Source organism: Procambarus clarkii, chromosome 17, assembly GCF_040958095.1.
Source record: "Procambarus clarkii isolate CNS0578487 chromosome 17, FALCON_Pclarkii_2.0, whole genome shotgun sequence".
In the NCBI taxonomy this organism is placed as follows: Eukaryota; Metazoa; Arthropoda; class Malacostraca; order Decapoda; family Cambaridae; genus Procambarus; species Procambarus clarkii.
In genome coordinates this window covers 48,507,923-48,533,946 of record NC_091166.1, presented here as the reverse complement: position 1 = coordinate 48,533,946, position 26,024 = coordinate 48,507,923, and the positions used below count along the sequence as shown (strand labels likewise).

At 37.2% G+C, this 26,024-nt stretch overlaps 2 protein-coding genes and 1 pseudogene across 2 annotated transcripts; 2 read left to right on the top strand and 1 right to left on the bottom strand.

Annotated features, from left to right (window-relative positions):
* Positions 1-174: 174 nt before the first annotated feature.
* LOC123752811 (dnaJ homolog subfamily C member 30, mitochondrial) lies at positions 175-3,753 on the top strand. The gene is made up of 2 exons (XM_069325985.1): positions 175-879; positions 2,914-3,753. The coding sequence occupies exons 1-2, from the start codon at positions 640-642 to the stop codon at positions 3,397-3,399; spliced, it is 726 nt and encodes a 241-aa protein (XP_069182086.1). The 5' UTR covers positions 175-639; the 3' UTR covers positions 3,400-3,753.
* A 3,137-nt stretch (positions 3,754-6,890) lies between these two features.
* LOC138349692 (vacuolar protein sorting-associated protein 37B-like) lies at positions 6,891-22,738 on the bottom strand. Its single transcript, XM_069325986.1, has 6 exons — positions 22,600-22,738; positions 19,994-20,119; positions 18,459-18,551; positions 17,653-17,731; positions 11,856-11,938; positions 6,891-10,169 (listed from the first exon to the last, which is right to left on the bottom strand). Exons 2-6 carry the CDS (start codon positions 20,093-20,095, stop codon positions 9,936-9,938), a joined length of 591 nt encoding a protein of 196 aa, XP_069182087.1. The 5' UTR covers positions 20,096-20,119; positions 22,600-22,738; the 3' UTR covers positions 6,891-9,935.
* On the top strand, positions 13,203-16,090 carry LOC138365548 (huntingtin-interacting protein K-like; annotated as a pseudogene).
* Positions 22,739-26,024: the final 3,286 nt, after the last annotated feature.

Genomic DNA, 26,024 nt, shown 5'->3' with positions numbered 1-26,024 from the left:
AGAGCATTATGACAAATGAGGGGGGACCTTTGACAAGGCGCCGGCTTCCTGTCCTCGTCGAGGCCACTAGAGCACGTTAGTGGCCCTCAGGTAAATTCAAGTAAAAACTTCTTGATGAACCCGAGTTGTAAGATGGGCATTCCAATATGGCGTCCAAGTATCGTCAGTGCATCCCCACATAGCCAGGTTGAATATCAGTGATGCAAGTCACCCGGTACCCGTACCCAGAATAAACCCAAAACGGGTTTTAAAACCAACATAACTTAGGCCAGGCTAGCGATATATATATGATTTTAATAACTAGAAAATTAATTTTGTGTAAACGTATGTATATAATTTGAGTACAACCCCTATATAAGGGATCTCGGCAAGGCTCCACAACACGACCAAAGATAACATTCACTCCAAAACCTCTACCACTTACTCGTGCCACCTGTTGGGTGGTTTAACCTTAATCAATCGTCAATCAATCAGGTGGAGAGGAGTGATCGTGAGGGAGGAGGAGCCTTGGCCAGCTGCTGCTCATCTCCCACACACTGGCAGCATCTCCAGGCTCAAGAATATGATACCTCGAACACACTGGTCATAACCAGTCATTTCAACTAAATCTTATCTATATATATACAGTATATATGGACAATGACACCAGTTGCTTGTGGGAAGAAATTGAAAAGCAATTTTAATTCTGTTGTGAGAAGTTACAGTGCTTGCAGAGCATTAATTGGAAACGCTGTTAATTATAAACATGATAGGTTTCTTCTAGCAGGCAATTCTATTAATTATCAACAACTACTGAGGTTATCCAAGGGCGGCAGCGGGCAGAAACGCAGGAATTACTACGATGTTCTTCAGCTCACCCCTAAGGCTACACAATCGCAGGTATGATTAACAAAATATCAGCTTCACATTTTCATTTCTGTGAGAGTAGTGTCACAGCAGCATGCTTTCAAGGGCAGGAAATAAGTGACATCCTTCACGGAACCCGAGAGAGTGTCCGGTCATCTTGCCTTTACAGGTACGTCCATATAAGTATGGTTGAATTCACCACCGTTGTAGTTATGCAGTGATAACTACGATCGGTTTACAGCCCAAACGTTTCGGCTTCAATTCCAGCCGTATGACAAAAGTATTTGGGAAATGTTTCTTTAAATTTGATGCTCCAGCCCAACCGCTTGGGCTGGTAGAGTGATGGTAGAGCATCCTGCAGGTCGGCGTTCAATCCCCGGCCATTCACGTGGTTGGGCACCATTCCTCCCCCCTGTCCCATCTCAATCCTTATCCTGACCCCTTCCAAGTGCTATATAGTCATAATGGCTTAGAACTTTCTCCTGATAGTTACCTTTCCTTCTCTTCACCTACTGTACCAACAAATAGGTCCACAGGAGTTAGACAACTGTGTATTGAATCCTGGGGTAGATTAGGTTAGGTTAGGTGAAGAAGCACCTTAGAAGAACCTTAGGATGGTTCACTTACAAACCTAGCTTTACCTAAATACATATACTGTTTGTATAAACATACGTATTAGGAAACAAGTTATGTACAAAATGGGTCTATGATTTGACCATACCCAGTTATGGCTATAAAGTTCAGTTCCTGAGCCCATTATGTACTGTTATATTCTATAGAGGTACAATTATGTACCTCTAATTTGAGATATGTACCTCCCACAGGATGGGCTGCACCACCTCCCACAGAATGGGCATAGGCAGCACCACCTCCTACAGGATGGGTATGGGCTGCACTACCTCCCACAGGATGGGCATGGGTTGCAGCAGTCAGAAAAGCACAGACATTAGACTGGAAGTCGGAAAGGACTTCCACTTCCTTTGTACCACCAATTCTGCCTCAGTGATTGCCTTGTGACTGTTAGCTTGGCTCCTTGTTCCATGGCTTGTCTTTCTCAGGTCATCTGCAGTATTATTAAGTCTAGCCAGCCTGCATTCTACCTTCGAGCCCATGATGTTTGGAAGTACAGTATTGTATGCTACTCTGTCAGTGATGTTCACAAACATGTCCTGGGCCGATATTCAGGCGTGGAGATTTTGCAGGTCGAACAGGATTATGGCGGGCCCGGTATGTTAATGTTCCGGGAACATTAGGGTCTCATAGAGGAGTCATCACTCATACACTACCCAGGGCGAGGCTCTTCACCTTCATAGCATGGCCTTTATGGGGTGAACTGTAGAACACACCTGAGAAATAACTGTCAGTGCAGGGGCAACACTGAGTGAGTGTTTAGGGAAGAGTCGCTCTAAACTCATGTAGCCCGTAGCACAGATTCAACTACATCCACATAACAAGTAAGGCTTCCCATCACTCCCTCAGTCCCCCTCTTCTTAAATTCCCGTATCATGGTACCTCGAGTGGTTAAACTCCATCTGCTACAGACCTCTCACCATGTCAGTGTACAGTATTGTGGAAGTTTTTTGCTTAGAAGAGGTTTGAGGGTACTGTACATGAATTGACATAAGAATAAAGGAAATTACAGAAGGCCTATTGGCCCATATGAGGTGGCTCTTATTTATATCCATCCAAACTCATTCATATACAATATGTCTAACCTACACTTGAAACAATCCAGCAATCCCATGTCTACCATATTACAATATATGGTAATGTTTCATAAATCTACAACCCCCTGTTTCCAAACTAGTGTTTATCCAGGTCTTTCCTGAATCACTACTACTACAAATAATGTTTATTGTTTTAAGTTCAAATGAATCTTCTAGAGGCCATTCCAGGCTGAGTATTTTCCAGTATCTTTTTTTTCACTGAAATGGGGATGTCACCCTGTATTGATTGTGCATAATCATGTTCATGGGAAAAGCAGGACCATGCCTAGGAAAACAACTGAGTGTTCTGCTCAGGAGTAGCTTTTCATATACAGTGAACTCAATCTAATTTTTATTTCAGGTGAAAAATGCCTATTACAACTTATCAAAAACCTATCATCCTGACCAGTATAAAGGAGCAGAAGATGCTTCTCTCAAGTTCCGAGAGATAACAGAAGCCTATGAAGTTCTGGGAAATTTTCATAAGAGGAAGATGTATGACAGGGGAATTTTTACTATTTCAACAGCTGCAACACCAGCTGAAGCTGAGGAGTATTCTGCCAAATTTTATGAATCACGAAGAAAGAAAGGCTATGCTCCAACCTCAACAGGACGTACTCCTATTTTTAACTTTGATGAATGGTCAAAGGCTCACTATGATCACAGTCGTGTGAGAAGAGAAGATGCAAAAATACGCTACGAGAAACAATTGAAAAAGAGATTGGAGCAAGCTGAAGGGAAGAAGACAGACATTGTTGTCACTCTTTTCATATTTGGAGTAATTTTTATGATATTATATTCATCAACTCAGCAAGATCTTGACACAGGTAAACATAAAGGTAAATAACAATAGTCTTGGTATACATGTTATAGTATTCTTAATTTGAAATGTACGTACATGAAAATTTTATATAATGCTGTACCTGTATAATGTATATATTATATTTTGGGGGGACAATCTTTTGATGGAAGAAATATTAGCCATGCAATAATAAAATTTCACCTTATGAAATTAATAAACCTCACATTGATTACTGGATATTTTCATGTTGAGTTAAAAGTACAGTACAGTACTGTACTTTACTGTAAACTCATAAAATAAATTTGTATACATGTTCTGAGAATGAAAAATATGTTTGTGCTAATTTGCTCTAACACAAAAATTGTATGCGAGGGTAGGTTTGTAAATAGTGACACTGCTCCTGTTTGTTTTTATCTCCAAATGTTTTACAGTGCTTTAAGCAAATGATACAATACATGTTTCTGTATATTTAGACACAAAAATAATATGTAAACAATGATTCTGTATACAGTACTCATAAATAATAGATCTGTGCTATAAATAAAAAATATTAATTTTTCATTTACCTGGACTAGATACCCAGTGGTAGCACAGTGCAATTAGACCTGTAGTGTAATACTTCACAATTTATGAGCCTTTTCACATCACAAAGTAAGTGCACATTTAACATTTACTGGCCCTTGAAGTTCTCATTAGCCATGATTTGTGCCATTTTTCAGCTACAAGCTAACTGTGCACCATCAACTGCTACTAGTTACCCTCAGGCTACAATGCTACATAAGCCACTGGTAAACAGCTTCATCTCAATCCACATACCATGCTTAGACGGTGTGAGATTTGTTCACTCAGTCTGTTCAGTAACAGTTCAGATTTGTACTCTTACCACCATTGTTCTCCCTTATACTGATAAATTCCATGATCTGTTTCATTTGATTATGTCAGAAACAGTATTTGTACTGAACCAATGACATACTGCTCTGCCAGCTGCTTGCCTCCTAGGCCACAACCTAGTTTTTCCAGTAATTCTGCTTTTTTTATTCATTCTTATTAATGGTTTCAATTCACAAATAATGATTAATCCTAAGAAAAGTCTGCAAAAATTATTGAGTAATGAGAGGTCGGATTGTACAGACTCGTGTGGAAAATACTTAATCAGTATACAGTATGTGAACTCATTTGGTCAATGGATGCCAAAGAAAAGAAGTTGCTTGAACAAACGCCCAAGTATCATGCTCTGACTCTATGACTAGCAATTATCTAGTAACTGGGGGGGGGGGCTCCTTGGTGCCTGGCAAGCTCCACTCGATTCAATCCTTACCAGGCCTTTACTACTCATAAACAGATTTACCAGGAACCAGGTGCCTCTAATCCAAGAAATAGGGGATTGTAAATTGCCTTACCAAGAAAAGGCCATCAGAAAGTTGGACGAATCAAAACAGATGACAACAAGGTAATCTATAGAAATCAGGACACCAAAACTCCTGAAACAAGCAGACCACTTGGTGGTGAAGCCATGCTCACTTTATATCTGTGCACTATCAGGAGGGCTGCATGCCTCCCTTCTCAGTTACCAACTTTAAAACCCCAGTCATATGCCTGTCCTTGAACCTTACAAGTTCACTTACACGTACTTTTCTGAGGACCATTTGCATAATTTTGATTGTTTCATGTTATGTGCTATCTTTTACAGGAATTATTATTGTTGTGTTTGTGTGACGATAGGATTATTATTGCTGTGCATACATGTGTATTGTTTGACATTTGTGGTTTCAATGTAGAATGATACACCAGTCAATTACCCTTGTTTTGCTAGTGTAAAGAGAGTTTTTTATGAGTGTTTCAGTTAGATCACTGTGCTTTGCTGGAGAAGAGAGGCAAGTACTCAGTTGCTTAATTTTGATGGTGAAACTCTATTAACGTACCAAACCTGTGTGTATTATTTGTGAACCCATGAACAAACGTTGACACCTTCAAGAGAAAACTAGATAGTTTTCTTTGAAAAGTACTAGACCATCTGGGCTGTGGTGGATATGTGGGCCTGTGGGCCACTCCAAGCAACAGCCTGTTGGACCAAGCTCTCACAAGTCAAGCCTGGCTTGAGGAGTAGAACAACTCCCAGAACCCCTATCCAGGTATTAGAGTTACGGTAATTTATTTTAATAAATTAGTGTTAAGTTACACATGCTTTGAATTAAATCCTTTTCCCAGGATTGCTCTCAATTATCTTATACAACTCCCTTAATAACTCGAGTTATTTCTTGACACATCACAAAGGTGAAAGTGCCCTAGAACCTTGCATCGATTTCAAAATTTGATGTAGAACCCCCGGCATTCTATGCCCTCTAGCAAACTCCGTTAGGGTAGACACATGCCTGACCGTAAGGTTACGACATTAAAGTGGGAGAAATTATATCCTCTGATTATCATCTCTACCACTGGAGGGTTGTTGTTTGTGGTTAGCTCTTTTTGGGAATTCAAAGTGGACTGTTGTAAGTGCCAAGAGCAATTGCAAGGTCTTTAGAGAAAACCTGAAACTCTATGAAGGTGTTTATCAAGTTCTTTTTTGAACACTTACAAGAGGTCAGCCTGTTATGCCCCAGATGTGTAGAGGGTGTTGGAAAAATCTTGGGCATTTGATGTTGATCAAGTTCTCTCTCTTGGCATGCCTATTGCACCTCAACTTTTCAAATGCGGTTATTTTGCACATCCTGCCATGCCTTCTGGTCTCGTGTGATGTTATTTGTATGTGCAGATTTTGAACCAGTCCTAGTATTATTTTCCAACTGTAATTTATTATGTATCTATCCTGCCTGTTCTAAGAAATACAGATTTAAATTTTGTTAAATGGTCCCAATAATTTAGATGTTTTATCGAGGGTATTCTAGCAGTAAAAAATATCTTTGCATGCTCTCCAGATCTGAATGAGGCTGTTAGTATGCAACAGTATTCCACTCTAGAAAACACTAGTGTCTTAAAAAGTATCATCACTGGTGCAGCATTTCTTGTTTGAAGGGTTATTGTTATCCAACCTGTCATTTTCCTTGCAGTTTCTAAGCACAAACTAATACAAAAGTACTGTACCGTAATGCAGTTCTTAATTCATTGCAAATTTACAAAATAATAATAAAATAATATACTACTGTACTTGTATTGCCTTCTCATCTTGGGTTAGCTACTAGTGCTTGACGGCTGACTTGTTATACAGTAATAGTTCAAGTAATGCTATGGTCTTCATAGGCCCTATGCAAATTTTTCCTGAATGTTGGATCTAAATTAAGTCACTACGTATAGGTAAGCATATTTTCATTCCAATTCAAAGGAATTATTTCTAGCAAATTTTGTTAATGTAGCAAAACAATTTTACGAATTTCAGCATATTTTAGTTTTATAACAATGTGACCAATTATGAAGACGGTTAAATTTGTAATGTGAAAATAGAGTTGCATTTGACTAAGTACCATATATGCATCTCTTTAGTAGACTGATTTTACTTACCTTATGAAAGGATTGAAAAGATTTAGTTATTACACACCCACTATATTATACAGAATTTATTTAAGCTACATTATATAAAAACTTTAACATTGTTATTAGAGTATCAGCTATTATATATTCTTAATTCTGCTGTACAAGAAATATGTGGCCTTGTTTCATGACTAATTTTTACAACAATTCATACCCCCTTTGAATCAGCACAGTCAAACTGTTGTGAAACCATAATTATACTGTACAGTACTATGTTTTGTTAACATTTTACTGCCTGTGTCTGCAAGTTTTGTAAAATTTGAGCAATATGTTCTCTAAAGTTTTAATATACGAGAATTTGTATAACATACAGCATTAAATCATATTCACAGGCAACAGAATATAAATATGAATTAATGAACTGTGCGCCAAATATTAAGTTGATTACAAAACTTCTGAGTGTTTAATAACTTAATACCTGGATATGTAATATTAAATATGAACCCATAAACTGCATTTGTAGACATGATTACTCTTGGTTGAATATAGAGTATGAAATGTTCATAATGCTATAAAGAAACATTAAGAGTAGACTTTTTTTGCAAATTATATTTTGCCAAAAATAAAATATTATAATTTACAAAATATTTTTTGCAAATTATATTTTGTCTTGTTAATCAGAGATACTGAGAGGTATTTGCTTACTAACATGGAAAAATGACTATGAAGATCAAAAGAAGCCAGACATGAGGAATAAAACATTCTACAATTAATATTTTTCTAGTAGTTATTACAGAACTAATTCAATACTGAAATTTTCTGTTGTTCAAATGAATTGTAGTGACTGATAGCTGAATATTCTATACACGTCTAATGATTAATTTTTATGATTTTTAAGGATGCCAAACATATCAAAGAAGAAAACAATAGGAAGAAGTGTGTAAAATCTGCAGCACCACTGAACATAAACACACAAATTAGAGTGCAGTATTGTACGGCAGTGTTAAACAAAATTTGATAGTAGAGATGATAGTGACAATTTATAAGGGCAGTTTTAAAGCCCAGCATGTTTTTGTTAAACCACAATTATGCACATAATTTGTTGGCAAATTTTCAAATGGGCAAAATGATTGTTATACACAAGTGCATATGCAGTAAGGAGTTTATAAAGCTACAATAAACTAATGTTAGGACGCTATAAATCAAATCAAATGAGAGGTTATCATTATAGTTGCCATGCTAATGGAAAATCATGTTTAAATTTGGAAACTATTAAATTTAAAGTCAGTACAGTATTATGGAAAGGTGGTAATTTGGTACTGAGAAATGCTACTGGTGATGAATGTCAAATTGTTAAAAAAAAAGTACATTTTAAAATGTAATTCCTCGTCTAGGTTACGTTTCCTTGTAGGCATTAAGACCTGATGATGTTACATTTGATAACCCTCATAATGAAGATAATGTTTTGCTTGTAAAAGTCTCTAAGTGGTATTTTCTACAGTATTATAAATTTATATAATTAGCATTTTAAGCTTACCAGTATGTATAATTATGGATATATATATACTGCATCTCATCAAATATTTGCCAATGAAATCTTTAGTTAAGAACAGCTCCATGCCAGTTATAAACTTATCAACACAGAACATGATCATAACACTAAAGAACAATTAACCTGTCTAGTATAAAATTGTATAGTATAACAAGTCTTGCTGATCTGGAAAGTGGTGTATCACAATACTTTTCAGTATATACAGTATTATCATTTATTCACTATACATACCCTGTAGTTTACCAAAGCAAAGAATGAATGATTTGCCAGTGTACTTAGTAGTCTGTCAGTCTGTAATTCCTGTAACAGTGGACATTTACTGCTGCACATTGTTCACCATAAAATATTAAGTAAAACATATACCATACAGTAATATCCAGGTGAACTAGCATTTAGAAGTGACTGAAGGTCACTACATGATGGTAGTATTGTTATACTGTACTTCATAGACTTCTGTGTCCTGTATAACAACACTGCTACTCTAGTTTTGTATCTCAAAATAATTAGGCACACATTTGATCAGCACAAATAGGGAATTAAAAGTTCTAGGAAAAACAAATGTTATCTGGTTAATGTATTAGAAAACCACGTCTCAATTGCAATAAGATATAGTATATTCTCAACATGCACAATAATTTACACTTACATTGTAAAGTTAGACTTGAGGAATGAGAAACAATGTCTTGTTACACATTCCATATTCAAACATGCAAAACAATGCACTATGAACAACTTGGGTTTTGTTGAACCTTAAAACCTTATGTATTATCAACTTCGTGCTTTGAAACCAATCATAAAGATATGAAGTAAAAACGAGGCTTTGCAGTACCAAAACAATTGCCCATCATATGTACCTGTAATTAATTTGCCTTACTGAACATCTGTATCAAGTATTTTCTGTATTGTATGTAGGTAATTTACGATAACTTTGTAGTTAGCAGGTTAGCGCAAGATACAGTGATTGTTTTATGTATGTGCAACTGTTCATGCATTTGTTTGTATGTTATTTTATGTTGGGATTTAGGCCTAGGGCCCAAATATTAAAACTGGTTAGGCTATTCATGGCTGTACTATACTGTATTTATGTGTGAGGGCGGGGGTGGTGTTTGTGTATTGTTCAAGTTCACACTTGTTTACAGGTGCATGGTTGTGTGTGTAGGCAAGTGTGTATGCTTGACTGTATCTATTCCTACACACACACACAAAGTGGCATTTTAGCATTACTGTATATTTCAGTATACAGTATTCATATGAAGATTATCATGCTACTACCTTTGACATACAATATTTATGAAAAAACAGTTTTTCTATGACCAGTATATGATATTTTTTTACAGTTTAAAAATTGCTCTCCCTCCCTCCATCCCCCCCCCCCCCCCAAAAAAAAAAATTACTCATTATTCAAAGGGTTCCATGCTGTTTACATGATGGAAAATAACAATGACAAGGTTGTTCACCATGAGTTATAACAATGTTGATCACCACAAGGAACTTAAAAACTAGACCACATTTTATTTTAGTAGGTTTTACCCACAAACTTAGTGGTACCCAGGCATGGGCATATTCATGGGCTGTGTGGGTATGGTGATGACCACTGATTGGCTCCATATCCAACACCACCACCAGTGGAAGGCTGAGAAGGGTATGGTGAGCTGTGTGCACTACTTTGCTTGTTTAAAATGTCCTCAATTTTCTCTGCCTTGATCCGCCTTAAGTGCGCAGTCTTCCTCTTCGAAAGGAATTTAGACAAAAAGTCATCTACATCATGTTCTTTGTCAAGGAATGACTGGACCAAATTCTGAAAAATATATGCATCTAAATGTAGTATAAATATATACAGGTAATAAAACTGTAAATGGGTTGGGATGGTAAAGGAATAAAAAGGTAACATGTTAGTCTCGGAAGTGAAACAAAAATTAAAATAGCAAAGCCTCTTCACATTCCTAACATATGCATGCACAACACCCCCCCATCATCACTTCTGTTTCACATTATTCTGCTCAATTAGCCATGTAAAGACTGATTAAAAGTACTGATTGGCTGCAATAATTGTGGTGCCCTACCAGTGTTTTCTTGTTCAAGTCTGTCTTCCCAGCATGTTCCACCCTGTCTTTCAGCTCTTCTGCAGCCATTACAGATTCTTCCGGCCACAAAAAACTCAGTACAAAGGTGGGAATGCAGAGCCCAGTACCCTGAGCACCTGAAAAAAACCCACCCCTCAGAAATAGAAGGGGATAAAAGTATGGAAGAGAAAATGAAGCCCAGGCAAAACTAGGGGCATCATCAGTGACATCCAGAGAAGGCAACTCTGGCTACATACAGCAGAGGTGAACAAGTGATGAAGGCACAAGCAACAGGTTGGCATAAAAACAAAAATCCAATGAAAGAACAAAGATAGAGAGTTCAAGGGATGGCCAATGCATAGCAGAAAAGTTGGTACCCATAGAGCATGGAAGAACGAGGACTGCATCATAGTGCACAAGATCCATGAATGGCTGGGGTAGCTGCCCGAGACCATTCAGTCAGCAGGGCTGCCATCTAGTGCCAAAAGAGGAGCCAACTAGTGGACAGACTTAGACAATGAGTGTGTACATTATTTGACCGTGTCACAAATTGTGTGCATTTTCCTTTGGTAATCTTGTATCCCCCACTGCCCTATTCCTTAACTGAGGGGGGAGCCAGATATTGGGCCTAGTCTCTAATAGGTACTCGTGATTCATTAGCACCTGGTGTTATACCTGCGTTTGGTGGACTCCAGATGGGTAGGTTGGGGAGATATTGAGGGAAACCCTTTCAGAGAAGAAAGCATCTGCCCTTACCCATTCTCATTCCTGTGTTTACTACCATCGCCATTCCAAAAATGGATGACATCCATATTTGAATGGATGGATGATGACATACTCATACAAGGTATGAGCATGATGGAAGTGGGATGAGTATAAGGGGAAGAGGGATGAATATGAGGAGAAGAGTTGAATATGAAGGGTTGTACCAGTGGCCGAGGTAGCCACTCCTGATTTAAAAAGAGCCTGGTGGAGTGCCTAAGGCTCTCTAATATTCAGGTGGGTAGCTCAGGAAGTCGCTGAAGGAAGCCCCTCTTCCCCCTCAGATATGACTACCCGTAAATGTTTTTCAAAACTTATTGTGGTGCAGGCTTTCTGTAGATTCATACATTTACTTAGCAAATTTCCAGAAGATAAAGTTTGCAAGTATCTTTTACTTTCTTGATACAGCTAGAACAATCATATGTGCACATTTCCATGGTATTTTTTTTATTATTATTTATATATGAAGAATGACAACATGTTTATAAATGCTCATACATTCAGCAACACATGCATAAGCTATAGAGCATTCATTTCTGAACATTGACACAAAATACATAATTATAACCTCAAAAATAACATGGCACTATAGCAGTCCAGCTATAGTTTTATAAGTGCTGAGTAAGTTGAAAGCTGCTAAAGCACTGAAAGGCATTTACCTCAGTTTCTTCTTCAATCTCATGTGCAGCAGTCTGTAACAAGGCCTGGAGCGTATCAGCAGAGTACTGCCCACTTGTGGAATCTGCAACAAAGCAATACAAAATTACATCTTACTTTGCTCTAAATAGCTAGGGCACATGTTGATGGCATGCATACTGATAAATGACCTGCAATTTAAAACTGCTGAAATGGGCTAGAATATCACATAGAAAAATAGAGCATTGAGTATTATGAAATGCCCATTCTGGATGCCACCTTGTTCGCTTTTCTGACTTGTGGCACTAATTACCCTCAGGAAAATAAAGAGGATGTACCAGTGGCCGAGGTAGGGGATGGAGGGGATGTTCCTGCAACGTTGGATTTGATATTCACCAGGAAAAAAGAAGATATATTTGGCATTCGGTACCTTTCCCCCTTGGGTAAAATGACCATGTCGTTTTGAGAATAAAGTACACAGTGTGATATAATCTGGAAGAGAATGAGGAAGTTGAAGCAGTTAAAAAACCTGATTTTTAAAAAGATATTATGGGGGAACCTAGAAAGTATTTTAAGGAATTTGATAGGAAATACTTGCTATTAGGCAAAGAAGTAAATGAGATGTATGTCAAGTTTTGTGAAATATACTGTATGATAAAAGGCAAAATGACTCATAAGAAAACAGATGCAGAACTAGGAAACAGGATTGGTTCAACAGAAATTGTGAGAGGGTCAGACACCAAAAAGATACAAAAATGGAATCAGTATAGAAAGAGGCCAAACCCTCAACCATAACAATTTGTTTAATATTGGCTGATTTTCACCTTGTAACTTATAAATAATGGCAAATTCCCTGTATGTATACCTTAAGTACTTTGTTAGCTTGAAGATATTATGCCTGTTAATGGTTTTGCAAAAGTATATAAATAATTAGCATTTTTTCAAATAACATATGTTGTCATTTAAATAAATAAATACAAATTCAGTTTGTAGGTCAGTTTGAGTCAATGTCGAGTTAAAAATTACATTATTTAACTAATGACATGTGTTTCATTGTTTTTGTTAAACAATATAAGCATTTAATCTAAGTATTTGGGTTATAAGTGAGGCCTATAGAGCTCCTAACATAGGTGTTCCAATATGGCGGCCACATATGGTCGAACTTTAGCCGTTCCTCACACTCTAGTCATTATAGCTCCGTGTCAGTACATCTTGCTGGATTCCCTCATCTCCGCTCCTAACTTCCATACCCCGTTTAAAATTACATTCACACAACTTCAAATTTTCTACACATAATTTTACAAGTATCATGCAGCGAAGCAGTAAGTAGCATACAATAAATGATGATACAAATTGGAGAAGGTGTATAGGGAGAAGAGCTGGGGGGGGGGGGGGAGAGTAAACAAGAGCAGCAGCAGCAGCCGCCGCCACGCTCCCACTCTCACTCCCACAACTCTCCCACAGCTCTCCCACTCTCACCATGTCCCACGACGACAACCACGAAATGGAAGACGAGGTCGAGACCAAGAGCAAGGAAAAGAAGGTGCCAAAACACGACAGCGGAGCAGCTGACCTCGAGCGAGTCACCAATTATGCCGAAGAGAAGGAAATCAATCCGATGCCAATTTCATGTCGGTGATTAATGATGTGAAAAGGCAAGATGAAGCAAACAAGGTATGTTCTGCTACCGAGGCGTTGGTTGTGGCCCCCAGTCACCTGTCAACCCTTTTATCCGCGTTTTGCCCGTACTGAGTGGTCGAGGCTAGGTGAGGCCAGTCATGGCGAGGCAAGTCTAGGCAACGTGAACCATGTGAGGCTAAGCAAGACAAGGTTAGGCTAAGCATGACAAGACAAGTCAAGTCAAGTCAAGGCAAGTTAAGGCTAAGCAAGACAAGTCAAGGTTAGGCAAGACATCAAGGTAAGGCTAAGCAAGACGTCAAGGTTAGGCTAAGCAAGACAATTCAAGATAAGGCTAAGCAAGACAAAGGTTAGGCTAGCAAGGTGAGTAATTACAAGACAAAGTTAAGCAAGGCAAACAATGACGACAAGGTTTAGGCTAAGCAAGGCGAGTAATGGCAAGACAAAGTTAGGATAAGCATGACGAGTAATGACAATTTTAAACTAAGCAAGGCGAATAATGGCAAGGCAAGGTTAGTAATGGCAAGAAAAGGTTTGGATCAAGCATCGTGAGTGAAGGCAAGTTTAATCATAGTGAGAGACAAGGGTTAGGTTAGGCAAGGTTAAGTTTAATTATTCAAGACTATGCAAGGAACAAATTGGAAAAGATGTTGCTTATCTGAAGCACAGTTCAGTATAAAATTGTTACAAAGAAATTAAAATGCTTTAGCATTCCGATGATGCCAAGATGTGTCATTAATGTCGTTATTAATACTGTACTGTACTTTAGATGGCACTAAAATGCATTATCCAGTTGCAAAACAAAAAACTAAATTTTTTTGTCACTTCCTGAAAAACAGAATTTGTTATGGAACTTGAGGTGGCCTAGTAAAGGGTATGGTATTTATACCAGCACTGTTTATAGTACAATATAGTTCACAAACTCGACATAGTTTGAAGTGCCTTTAGTACTTGGAACACTTACTTTGGCAGCTCATCCTTCTGTTTAAATAGTCTTTATAGTTACGATAAGGACCATCATACATGGGGGCCTGGTGGATAGCGCGGGTTCGATTCCCGCAGCAAGCAGAAACAAATGGGCAAAGTTTCTTTCACCCTGAATGCCCCTGTTACCTAGCAGTAAATAGGTACCTGGGAGTTAGTCATCTGTCATGGGCTGCTTCCTGGGGTGTGTATGTGTGGTGTGGAAAAAAAAAAAAAATAGTAAACAGTTGATTGACAGTTGAGAGGCGGGCCAAAAGAGCAAAGCTCAACCCCCACAAATACAACTAGGTGAATACATATATTAATGTAAAAGGCAATTAGAAATCGGTACTACTGAATTTGGACAAACTATTAAAGTTTTTGTACTGATGTTGCAAAGAATGCTTAACCTAACCATCCTAAGGCCTAATATAGTACATGTACTGTACAGTATATGCTATACTAGACCTAGAAATGTAATTTTGGTTTTTAGCTTGTACCAAATTCTAGAATATAATTGTTCATTACATTTATATGTATGATGGTCCATATAGTTACAAAATGTACTATCTAAACAAGAGGATGGGTTGAACTTAGCTACTCGAAGAGCTCACCCAAGAGGGAAGTAAAAATACATTGCTGTATCATGCTCATTTGTTTAATACAGTACTGCTGTATTACAGCAAAAGTTTGATGCTATGAACATAATACAAAATACATTTCTGCATCTTGTATTTTAATGATTCCAGGCAAAAACAAAAATGTCAGCTGTATGTGGTTAATGTGTCAACATAATTTATTTGAACCATTTGACTGAGTTAAGCAACAGCAGTTTATTATAAAATAAATGCCCCTGGAATATGTTAGACACGAAGTCAATGTATGTAGAAAACCATTTACAAATCATTAATGTTCAATCAAGTGTTATGAATTTCAGGACAGGCCTGAACCCAGTAAATACTAACAGTTGGTGGCAAAATAAAATGTCACTGCAAGCTTTTGCACTAAAAACTGTCAAATGTTTTCTTACACTAGTATTTCAAGCCTATACTTTATTAATTAAGGTACAGTACTATGTAATTTTGAATACTGTATTGCAACATGTACCTATATACAATAAATATTGTAAATCTACTAAAATAGGTTTTAAGCTTGGAAGGTGTTTTTCTTTGAAACATATACATACAAATCTTTTAAAAAGACTTTATCATTTTTCTGTACTATAATGATTAATAGTAAGTATAAAAAAAAGAGCAGTGTAATTTATATTTTCTTTCCTTGTCCTCTTACTCGATCATATTGTTACCCCCTTTAAAACTAATATTTTTTTTTTGGTTCCTAATTATAAAAAAAATTCCATATACTTAATCACATGCATATTTTTATTCCATAGTAGCTGCATTATGGTGCTTCGTATTTCATAGTTTTCTAATTTTGTTTCATTACAGTTAGCAAAGGAGCAAGAGCTAGCCAAGGTTTCCATTAAAAAGGAAGATGTTGAGTTGATTATGAGGGAACTTGAAATTCCCAAAGTGAAGGCTGAAAGAGCACTCAGAGAGCATCAAGGCAATCTTATTGAAACACTAGTCACACTTACCAACTAAATATGCAGTACTGTACTTAATTCACCGTCATTATTAAAAAATGGATTAACTACTGTAACTTGTTTTATTCTCCAAAGAAATGTCTAAAGCATTCAGAAACATTACCATCATATTAACTACATTAAATTTATATTTCCCAATAATATAGAATATTGTAATAAAATGCATTTTAATGTTTTTTTAATTTGTCACGTATGCTTCATAATATTTATTTTACCAAATATAATATGTATACAGTATTTTAAAGTTGAAGTTGAGACACTGGGACTAAAACACAAATTGTATAACTAAGAAGTGTACACTGGGACCTCGTTCAAAGGAAATACTATATATCTGATGTATATCATTGAGTGTGGAATTAGTTCATCCACTAGAGTAAAAAGCAGATTTTTTTTAAGTTTTGAACTGCCTGTACAAGTATGTAGATCATTTCAATCCTCAACCAGTTTCCCCTCCAATTTTGCTACTTGGTTAATCATTCCCAGAGGACACCTCGTAAAAAGTTCAACACCAGGTATGGTGCTAAATAGTCTTCCTGACTTCGTACATTTTTTTTAATTACTTACCGGGTCTAATATAGATGGTAGGTCCTCTTGTTGGCTCTGTAAAATTGCTGGACACTATATCACACAGTTGATGAAACATGAGCGAGGATCATTCATTGTATCTAGAAATGTCTAGTCTTAATTTTGCATTTAAAATTCCCGAGTATAGTATTCGAACCATAATGATTGCTTGCCTTGCCATTGTAGTTGCCCTTTTGAATACTTTCTGGCCGGCTTTGTTGCATTTGTCATAGTCAATGCATGGCCGTCTATTACATAGGGGGTTATTTACAACCCCCTCTTCCCTTGTTATTATCTTCATTTTCTCCACTGTTGGCATACCTAATATGTAGTCCTGTTGGTTGTTTATCTCCAAAATATCTATATCAATATATTGTAGAGCTATTGTGGTATAAAAATAATACAATAATATTTAAAAATCAACTTGGATAACCATATTACACCTTGAATCAACAAACGATGATGACTGCATTTTAAGGGTTAAAACTATCTGCTATAAACGATGCCTGGAATTACTTGCCCATGCATCAGCATAAACCAAGAAATTTTCTTCAGGTATAAATGTAATTTTTTATTAACATCTGGGGTATCAGAGCACTCAATGCAATGTCATACAAGAATATTCTTAAGCTATTGAACTTTCTCTCTGCATCAGCATAGAAATTTAACTTATATGATTTCTCAATAAATCCAACTGGGTCTCTTCCCTAGCCAGAGACTGGTAACATCCAAAACACTGTTTATACATTGGGCTCTCACTGACATTTTTGCTTGGCATCTAACTACAGTACTTCACATACCATGCTCTGCATATACTGATTCGATTAACTTGACAATTTTGAAAGTTTTGTTATTGAAGGGTTAAAAGTGGGAGAGTCTGGCTTGTGAGCATCAGCCTTGTTGGTTCCTCTAGCACTGGCTAGAGGAACAACCATGTGGCAACGTAGAAATGAGCATTTAAATTATATCGACACTTATTTTGTTCATTCAATTTAGGAAGACTCGTGCACACAAAAATATTGTATCTAGACTATACGTAATATACTTACCAATTTCTCCTTTCAATGCATTAACCTCTTCAGACAACTTAGCAGCTTCTTCATATTTTGAGATTAGGTTCTGCTTTGCCTGAAAAAAAAAGGGGGGAGGGGGGTGTTTGTAGTACAGTACAATGGAACCTCGGTGTATAATTGCACCCGAATACAAATTTTCCGGGGTACGGTGAAAATTGTTAGAAAATATGCCCTGGTGTACGAGTTCACTAAAGGGTATGAACCGCTCGTTCATACTTGTTCGAGTCAGTGAGATAAATTTTCGCCTGTATCCCGCCTAGCGATAACTGCACTTAAAATTCTGTGAACAATTTCATAGTTTTTATGTTTTTTGTTGCTTAACATAAAATCTTATTATATATCATGCCATGGGTTCCAAGAAAGTCAGTGATACAGTTCAACCTAAGAAAATAGTTGTGAGGATGACGATAGAGGAAAAAGTGATAATTCATAGTGAGGCAATGTGATGTCTCACTACAGACAAGTGTTAAAATGTAGGGAAAAAACAAGTGTCTATAGACAGATTCTTAATACAATAAGCAAGCAGTGAGCTACAACCAGGTCCTAGTGGTATGCCTGCAAAACTTCCCGAGACTAATGTCCCTGCGGAATACTTTGCAGGAACATGACTGACGTCTCACCTCAAAATATATAATACTACAGAATAAAAACTTAAAATGCAAATGCTCTGAAATCTTCCACTATAGGGTTGAAAAGCTTGAAATTGTTACTGTACAGAACAACACACTATAAAGCATTTTAAAATAGATTGACTATTACTCATTTAAATGATAAATTATTACCTGTGACAATTTAGGCTCGAGAGATAAATTAAATTCTGCCAAGGATTTGTTAGCTGCCAGTAACATTTCTTGTTCACTTGCTAAGTTCTTCATCTGGGGAAGAAGAAAATATATAGTTACTATAAGTGTGGTTATCTTCATTATTGTACTGTCTCATACATAAAATTACTTGCTACGTAGTAACATTCCCAGGCATAACAGTTAGACATTATAAGAATACAGTATATTCAAATAGTGTACATTTCTGTCAGTGAATTGGTTTTAGTGGGTGGATTAGAGTTGGTGGGTGTGTGTAAGCATGAATAGATGGGAGAGTGGAAGAGGTTATGAAGGCGAGTGGATGCGAGTGAACAACATTTGTGGTATCTCATCTTCCCAGTACAGTACTCTGTCGTATAATGCTTTGAAACAACTCTCAGTTTTAGTATCCACCATCTTCTCGCTGAACTTGTTTCAACCGTCTACTGCTCTGTTTGCAAAATTGAACTTTCTAATGTCTTTTGGCAGCTTTGTTTCCTTAGTTAGAATCTATGACCTCTTGTTCTTGAAGTTCCAGGTATCAAGAATTCTTCTTTGTCAATTCCTGTTACTACATATTTTGCATGTAGTGATCATATCACCTCTTTCTTCTTTCTTCTAGCTTTCATATACAATACTGTATTTAATACCTCTAGCATCTCCTCATAGCTCTGTTTTTTAGTATATACTGAATAATTAGAGGCATATTTATAAAGTTGTAAAGGAGCAACTTCCCCTCTCCCCTGACAGATCTGTTATGCATCTTGGCAGCATTCTTGCCAAGTTCAGTTGTTACATTCTCTGTTAACAATTGCCATTATGACCTCTATAGCATCCTATAGCTTAGGGCCTCACCTTGACTAAATATGGCTCTGGTGAGAGTGGAGGTGTGTAGACTGAGAAGCAAGTCCTTGGGTCTTTTTTTCCGAGTGAACAAGAAAGCATACAGTGAATGCATGTACAGCATATACAAATAATGAGCACAATTTAAATCATTGGTCACTAAATGAAAATCATACGTCAAAAACATATTGCATAAAAGCGTGTTATATATATGGGTCAACTGTATAACATTGTAAACAGAAATACTGTACTGAATAGTATTTCTGTTATTACTATTATTACTAGTTGCTGTTGTGGATGATTTTGTCATGAAATGGTGCTCGTTTCTCTGCAATGTTTTATAGTGTGACTAAAATAATGAATAGAGGAGTGCTTTGGGCTTGGTTTCCCAATACTGGGGAACAGGAACTTATTAGACTTATCGAGGTCCCACTAGCCAACATGTCTGCCCATGTGATCACTAAACGGTTACTATGCAGACCAAATGGTATTTAACTGATGTGAGTTGCACATCATCCATTTTACCAAACATGATCTTTCCCAACACATCCCTAAATTTTCTTGGCTGATACCTCCCCACACTATGAAAGTGGGGAATGGGTTAATGATGATCATCATTATAAAATACAAAATAAAGTAGACTGGTCTGTAAATGTATATAAAATAGAACATGCCTGTGGTAAGTCCTTCATAAGTTCTGAAAGTTTATCATCATTGTTCACAAGATCACGAAGTTCCTCTGTAGGAAGGTGTTTGATGAGCCCGAGCAGCTCCATAGTCTGGTTCAGCCGACATCATTCCTGGAAAACATCAACTAAAATTAAATGAACTACAAATAGAATTTAAAGGGAGGTGTAATGTTAATGACAGGTTTGGACAATAAACACAATATGGTAACAAGATACAGTATATATTTGAAGTAAATTATTACAGTGGTGGTGGTCATATACTACTACAGCATCAGGAAAAGATGAGCCATAAAGTGCAGCTGTTGAGTGTTATGGCAGCAGAGATGGTGATAGCTTGTTGTATAATGTGACAGTGTCGTGACAAGTCATCAGGTGCAGCTATTGAGGCAGAGACTAAGTTGGTGGGACCAAGGCTCTTAACCCCTGTACTGTGCATCTGTTTTTGGCAAAAACTTCATAGTGCAATTGTTAAAGACATATTTTTGTTGTTTTATAAATGTTCAGGTAAAGTTAGTGTTAAAATGTTTCCAAACTCCACCATTTTCATTTCAGATCACAAAGAGTGATGAAAACATTAAAAAACATTAAAATACAGCCTAATTAAAACAAAACAAAATTATCAGAGCATCTTAAGATACACTGTGCATTTGAGTGGTTAAGAAGTAATGTTGCTTCTGGCTGCCATGTTAAAAAGACTGCCTGGATGCTGTGGTTCGAAGGCCTTATATTCCTGTCCACATGACTTGGTTTAGACCACGGCTACTCGTTGATTAACTGATGGGATATGCTCGCTTCAAGGAAATGTGCAGTTGTTTATAACACAGAATTCTTGGGAATGTGCAGACATTGTTCTGGGGGGACCGGGCTTCCCCCAGAAAAGTCCACTCATGGATGTCAACCAACAAACTCACACTAAACAGAAAAAACCTACTACATTTTACTTGGAAGTAAAATCATTACACCAAATTCACCTCAGATAAACAATGTTAACATTAAAAATGATGGTAAAAGTCCCTTGGCTTATACACAGACAAGAGACTAAACTTCAGCACCCACATACAACACAGTCAAAAAGTCTCTCCAAAACTGTTGATATACAGTACAGTAGTACCCCCTAAAATCACATTATGTTCCCCACTCTGCTTTCCTTTTATATGCTACTCACTAATCTATCCCTATCTTACATTCGGTATCTGTGCATGGGGTTCAACCACTGCAAATTACCTCAAGCTCATCATCACTCGACAAAAATCTGCAATCAGAACTATAACAAACTGTTGTCAGACAACTCACAGCCCCTCTGTTTAAATCCCTAAACATGCAAAACACACACTCCATACATTCTCTTGTGTTGTTTACATATTCAAAACCTTCCTAAAATGTTAATCCTGATCCGAAACTCTTCCTTGACAGATGTAATAGAACCCATGAGCACCACACCAATAATTTTTTTTTTAATTCATTGTGTCAGGGGGACAGGAAGCCAGAGTGTATTCATACATGGTAGATTATATCAAAGGCCCCCCCCGAGGCTGAATTACTGACCCCACCCAGGATGCAGCCCCATAACAAGCTTAATAACTCCCAAGTACCTACTCACTGTTAGGTGAATAGAGGCATTAAGTGAAAGGAAATGTGCCCATGATTCGATCCCAGAATTCTCGATTGTGTGTCGAGAACGAACCGACTGTACTACGGGGACCCTTAAACTATAAAGATAAATACTGTACTGGTATCTCTGATATTCCTAGAATTAGGCTAAATCTGGGCAAACACTCCATGCAAATAAAAGGACCCAGTGTATGGAACTCACTCCATAATGAATTACAAAGTTGTCCAACCTATACTTTATTCAAAAGTAAAACCAAAAAGTACCTAATTTCATCCTTATTGTTTCCTACCTTGTGCTACCTCACTCACCCAATTTAATACTGCACTTAAGACATTCAACTTCATCAATATGAACTATTATATCAACTTATAATGTAGTTATTATATTTAACTTAAATTCTGTTGCCTTTATTCTTTAACTTAAGGACCTGCCTGAAACAGTGTGTTAGTGGCTTTGCATGAATGTTACACTTAAACCCCCAATGTATGCTCTGTACTTTCTTAATCTATAATATAATAATCATTTTTATTCAAATGAATGGGTGTACAAAGAACATAAGAGTAGTGGACAATTATAGAGACAGGAGTTACACATACCTGTACTAATGAAGCCACCATTACGCAAAACGTTTCGGGCAAGATCAATTCAGGCTAATGTATCATCTTGTATATAAATAAACTAAAATAAAATAAAAAATCTGGTTGGAAAAAACTCAAGAAAAAAATAGGACCTCTTGACAAGATGCTGACTTCCTGTCCCAGTCATGACCACTAAATAGATGTTGGCCCTCATATAAAATTCAGGTAAATACTACAGATATAGAATATAGATAAGAGATACAAGTCACATTATATGCTAGATAGTTTGCCAGCTTATCAACCCACCTTAACCTAGGCTAACCTATCTTAATCTAAAGATATATACGGTTTGCACAAAGCTTTGTGTTAAGGACCGTGTGCTATATGACTGTCCCCCACACCTGGTGGTACAGAATGTGTGTGGGAGGACAGGTTGTGTACAGGACACAACAGGCGAGGCTTGTGGTCATTATACTGGTGTGTGTAACGTCATGTAGTGGCCAGTGACAGAAAAGGGTGTATAACATTGACCAGGACACTGTAGGAAGCCCTCGGCCACTGCCCTGAGTGTTTCCTTCCTTAAGTGACTGCCACCAACCTGACGTCGAGGGCCCGAGTGTTGACACTGTGTGATACTCAATTGTCACCCCGTTGGACGCAGCCGTGTTTACTCATGCTAATATATAATATACACCATACCACCTCCCCCTCACGATTTTATTTACTTTATAAATATATTTATTTATTTATTAAATTCACTTATTTATTTAATCATATACAAGAAGGTACATTGGGTTGTGAGAGCACATAACATTGTTCTTACATTCTTGCAAAGCCACCAATACGCGCAGCGTTTCGGACAGGTCCTTATTATTTTTATTAAATATAAGAATAATAATAATAATAATGCTTATTTGGGGAAAAGTAAATATATACAAAAAGACCTACAAGTAGAATGTTGTATTTCTAGATAAAGTTAGTATATGTTAAGGTATATTAAATATATCCCCCCCTCCCCCCGATTCTCGATTGAGAGCCGCAGCCCGTCCTCCAAACAAAGACCCAAAAGTGATTCCATGCACCTGCCAACCCCCTGTTTATGAATGAAAAGCGGTTTACACACGACTCACAACTGCTGACGTTCGAACATATCCGGAACAAGTGTTTCACTGACGAATTTTGTTCGAATCACAACGCTATAAATGCTTCACCCACGTACTACAAATACAAATAATTGCCAACAGAACCTAAACACCTAACCTATGCCTATATATGCACAATATGCTAATATATTATAATATTAATTTATACTTGAGAAAATTCCCGTTTTGAATGAACAGCATATTAAAATTTATGAATGCGTCTGTGGGGTCGACCACTGGATGTAATGGACTTTAGTCGAGGACAGGTTGTTCTCTGACGACTTTTGTTCGAACCACAACGCTGTAAACAACCCGTCCTCACTCCAGTCCATTCAGCCCGTCCTCCAAACAAAGATCCAAAAGTGATTCCATGCACCCGCCAAACCCCCTGTTTATGAATGAAAAGCCGTTTACACATGACTCACAACTGCTGACGTTCGAACATATCCGGAACAAGTGCTTCACTGACGAATTTTGTTCGAACCACAACGCTATAAATGCTTCACCCACGTACTACAAATACAAATAATCGCCAACAGAACCTAAACACCTAACCTAACCTATCCTATGCCTATATATGCACAATATGTTATATATTTTAATATTAATTTATACTTGAGAAAATTCCCGTTTTGAATGAACAGCATGTTAAAATTTATGAATGCGTCTGTGGGGTTGACCGCTGTATGTAATGGACTTGAGTCGAGGACGGGTTGGTCCATTACATCCAGCGGTCGACCCCACAGACGTAGTCATAAATTTTTACACGCTGTTCACTCAAAACGGGAATTTTCTCGAATATAAATTAATATTATAGTATCTTAGCATATTGTGCATATATAGGCATAGGTTAGGTTAGGTGTTTAAATTCTGTTGGCAATTATTTGTATTTGTAGTACGTGAGTAGCATTTATAGCGTTGTGGTTCGAACAAAATTCGTCAGTGAAGCACTTGTTCCGGAAGTGTTGAAACGAAATCAGTTACGAGTATGTAAATCGTTTGTCATTGATAAATCTGGGGTTTGATGGGTGCATGGAATCACTTTTGAGTCTGTGGATGACGGGCTGGGGATCCCTGGATTTGAAGGTTCTTGTAATCCATCGTATCATTTTTCTTCCTGATTCAATAATTGCTTTGTTATGCTCCCTAAACATCAGATGTCATCAGGTCGTCAGACATCATTCCAAATACTTTGCATACTGCTTTCCTAATATAGGCACATTTGATTGTGTTTTGAGCCCTGTACTTTGTTTAAGGTCTTCAATTTTATCATACCTGAGTGCCTGAAATGTATCACTGTTAAACATCACGTTATTCTCTGCTCCCCAGTCAAAAACTTTATTAATATACTGTATGTGTTTAGCTTTTCAATAGCTTCAGCAGAGGTAATTTTGATGCTGATTTTTGTGTCATCTGCAAAGGATGATACGAAGCTGTGACTTGTATTTTTGTCTATAGCTGATATGATAAAAATGAAAGCAGTGGTGCAAGGACTGTACCCTGCAGAACAGAGCTTTTAACTGCACTTAGACTATTTTATTTGGTTGACTGTTACTCTTTGTTCTCGGTTCGACAGAAAATTGAATATCCACCGTCCTACTTCACCTGTTATTCCCATTGACTTCATTTTGTGTGCTATTACTCCATGGTCACATTTATCAAATGTCTTTGGGAAGTCTGTGAATACCACATCTGCATTTTGTTTTTCTTCTATTGCCTCAGTTATTTTGTCATAGTGGTCAAGTAGCTGTGAGAGGCATGATCTTCCCGCTCTAAATCCATGTTGGCCTGGATTATGAAGGTCATTGGTTTCCATGAAACTAGTGACCTGACTCCTGCTCACTCTCTCAAACACTTTCATTATGTGGGACATAAGTGCAACTGGTCTATAATTCTTAGCCAATGCTCTGCTCCCTCCATTGTGTAGAGGAGCTATGTCTGCTGATTAAAGCCAATCTGTTATCTCCCATGTGTACAAGCTCTTCTGCCACATTACACAGTGCCTGTGATACTGGCAACTTGTATTTCTTTATAAATATTGAATTCCATGAATTTGGACCCGGGGCCAAGTACATGGGTTTATCAATTTCTTTCAAAATCTTCCATGCTTATGCTGATATCATTTATATTTTCAGGGGATTGGATAACATGCATAAAGAAAGAATATGCTTCGGAAGTCAGTTGTTCTATTCCTTGTGTGGGATTTTTATTACTTGGAACAATTTCCCATTGAATGTTTGTAAGTACCCTATTTATTTTGTCCCAGTCTATCCTTTTATCATTAAAATTGAATTTACTGAATAACCCCTCTTGCTTTATAATTGTTTTAGGTTTATTATGAGTATTGATGTTAGTTTGCATTTCAATGAGCTTGTGATCTAAGTGCATCATGAAGTAATGAGCAATAGTAATAGTACAGTAGTAGTTACTGAAAAGAAGCAGGAGTAAAAAAAATAGGAGTTTGGGTTGCAAAGGCAAACAACCTCACAGATTAGATAATCCTGTGGGAACAGAACAACTCTTGAATCAAATCAATAGGCACCATAAGAGAGGGTTCTATTGCAAACCAACAACTTGTTGCTTGGTTGCAATTTTGTAGGTAAAAGTATCAGTAAGGGCTTTCAACATAATAAGCATTTGGCAGCTTGTCTCCACTGACCAAGGCAGTACCAAATGGGCCATCT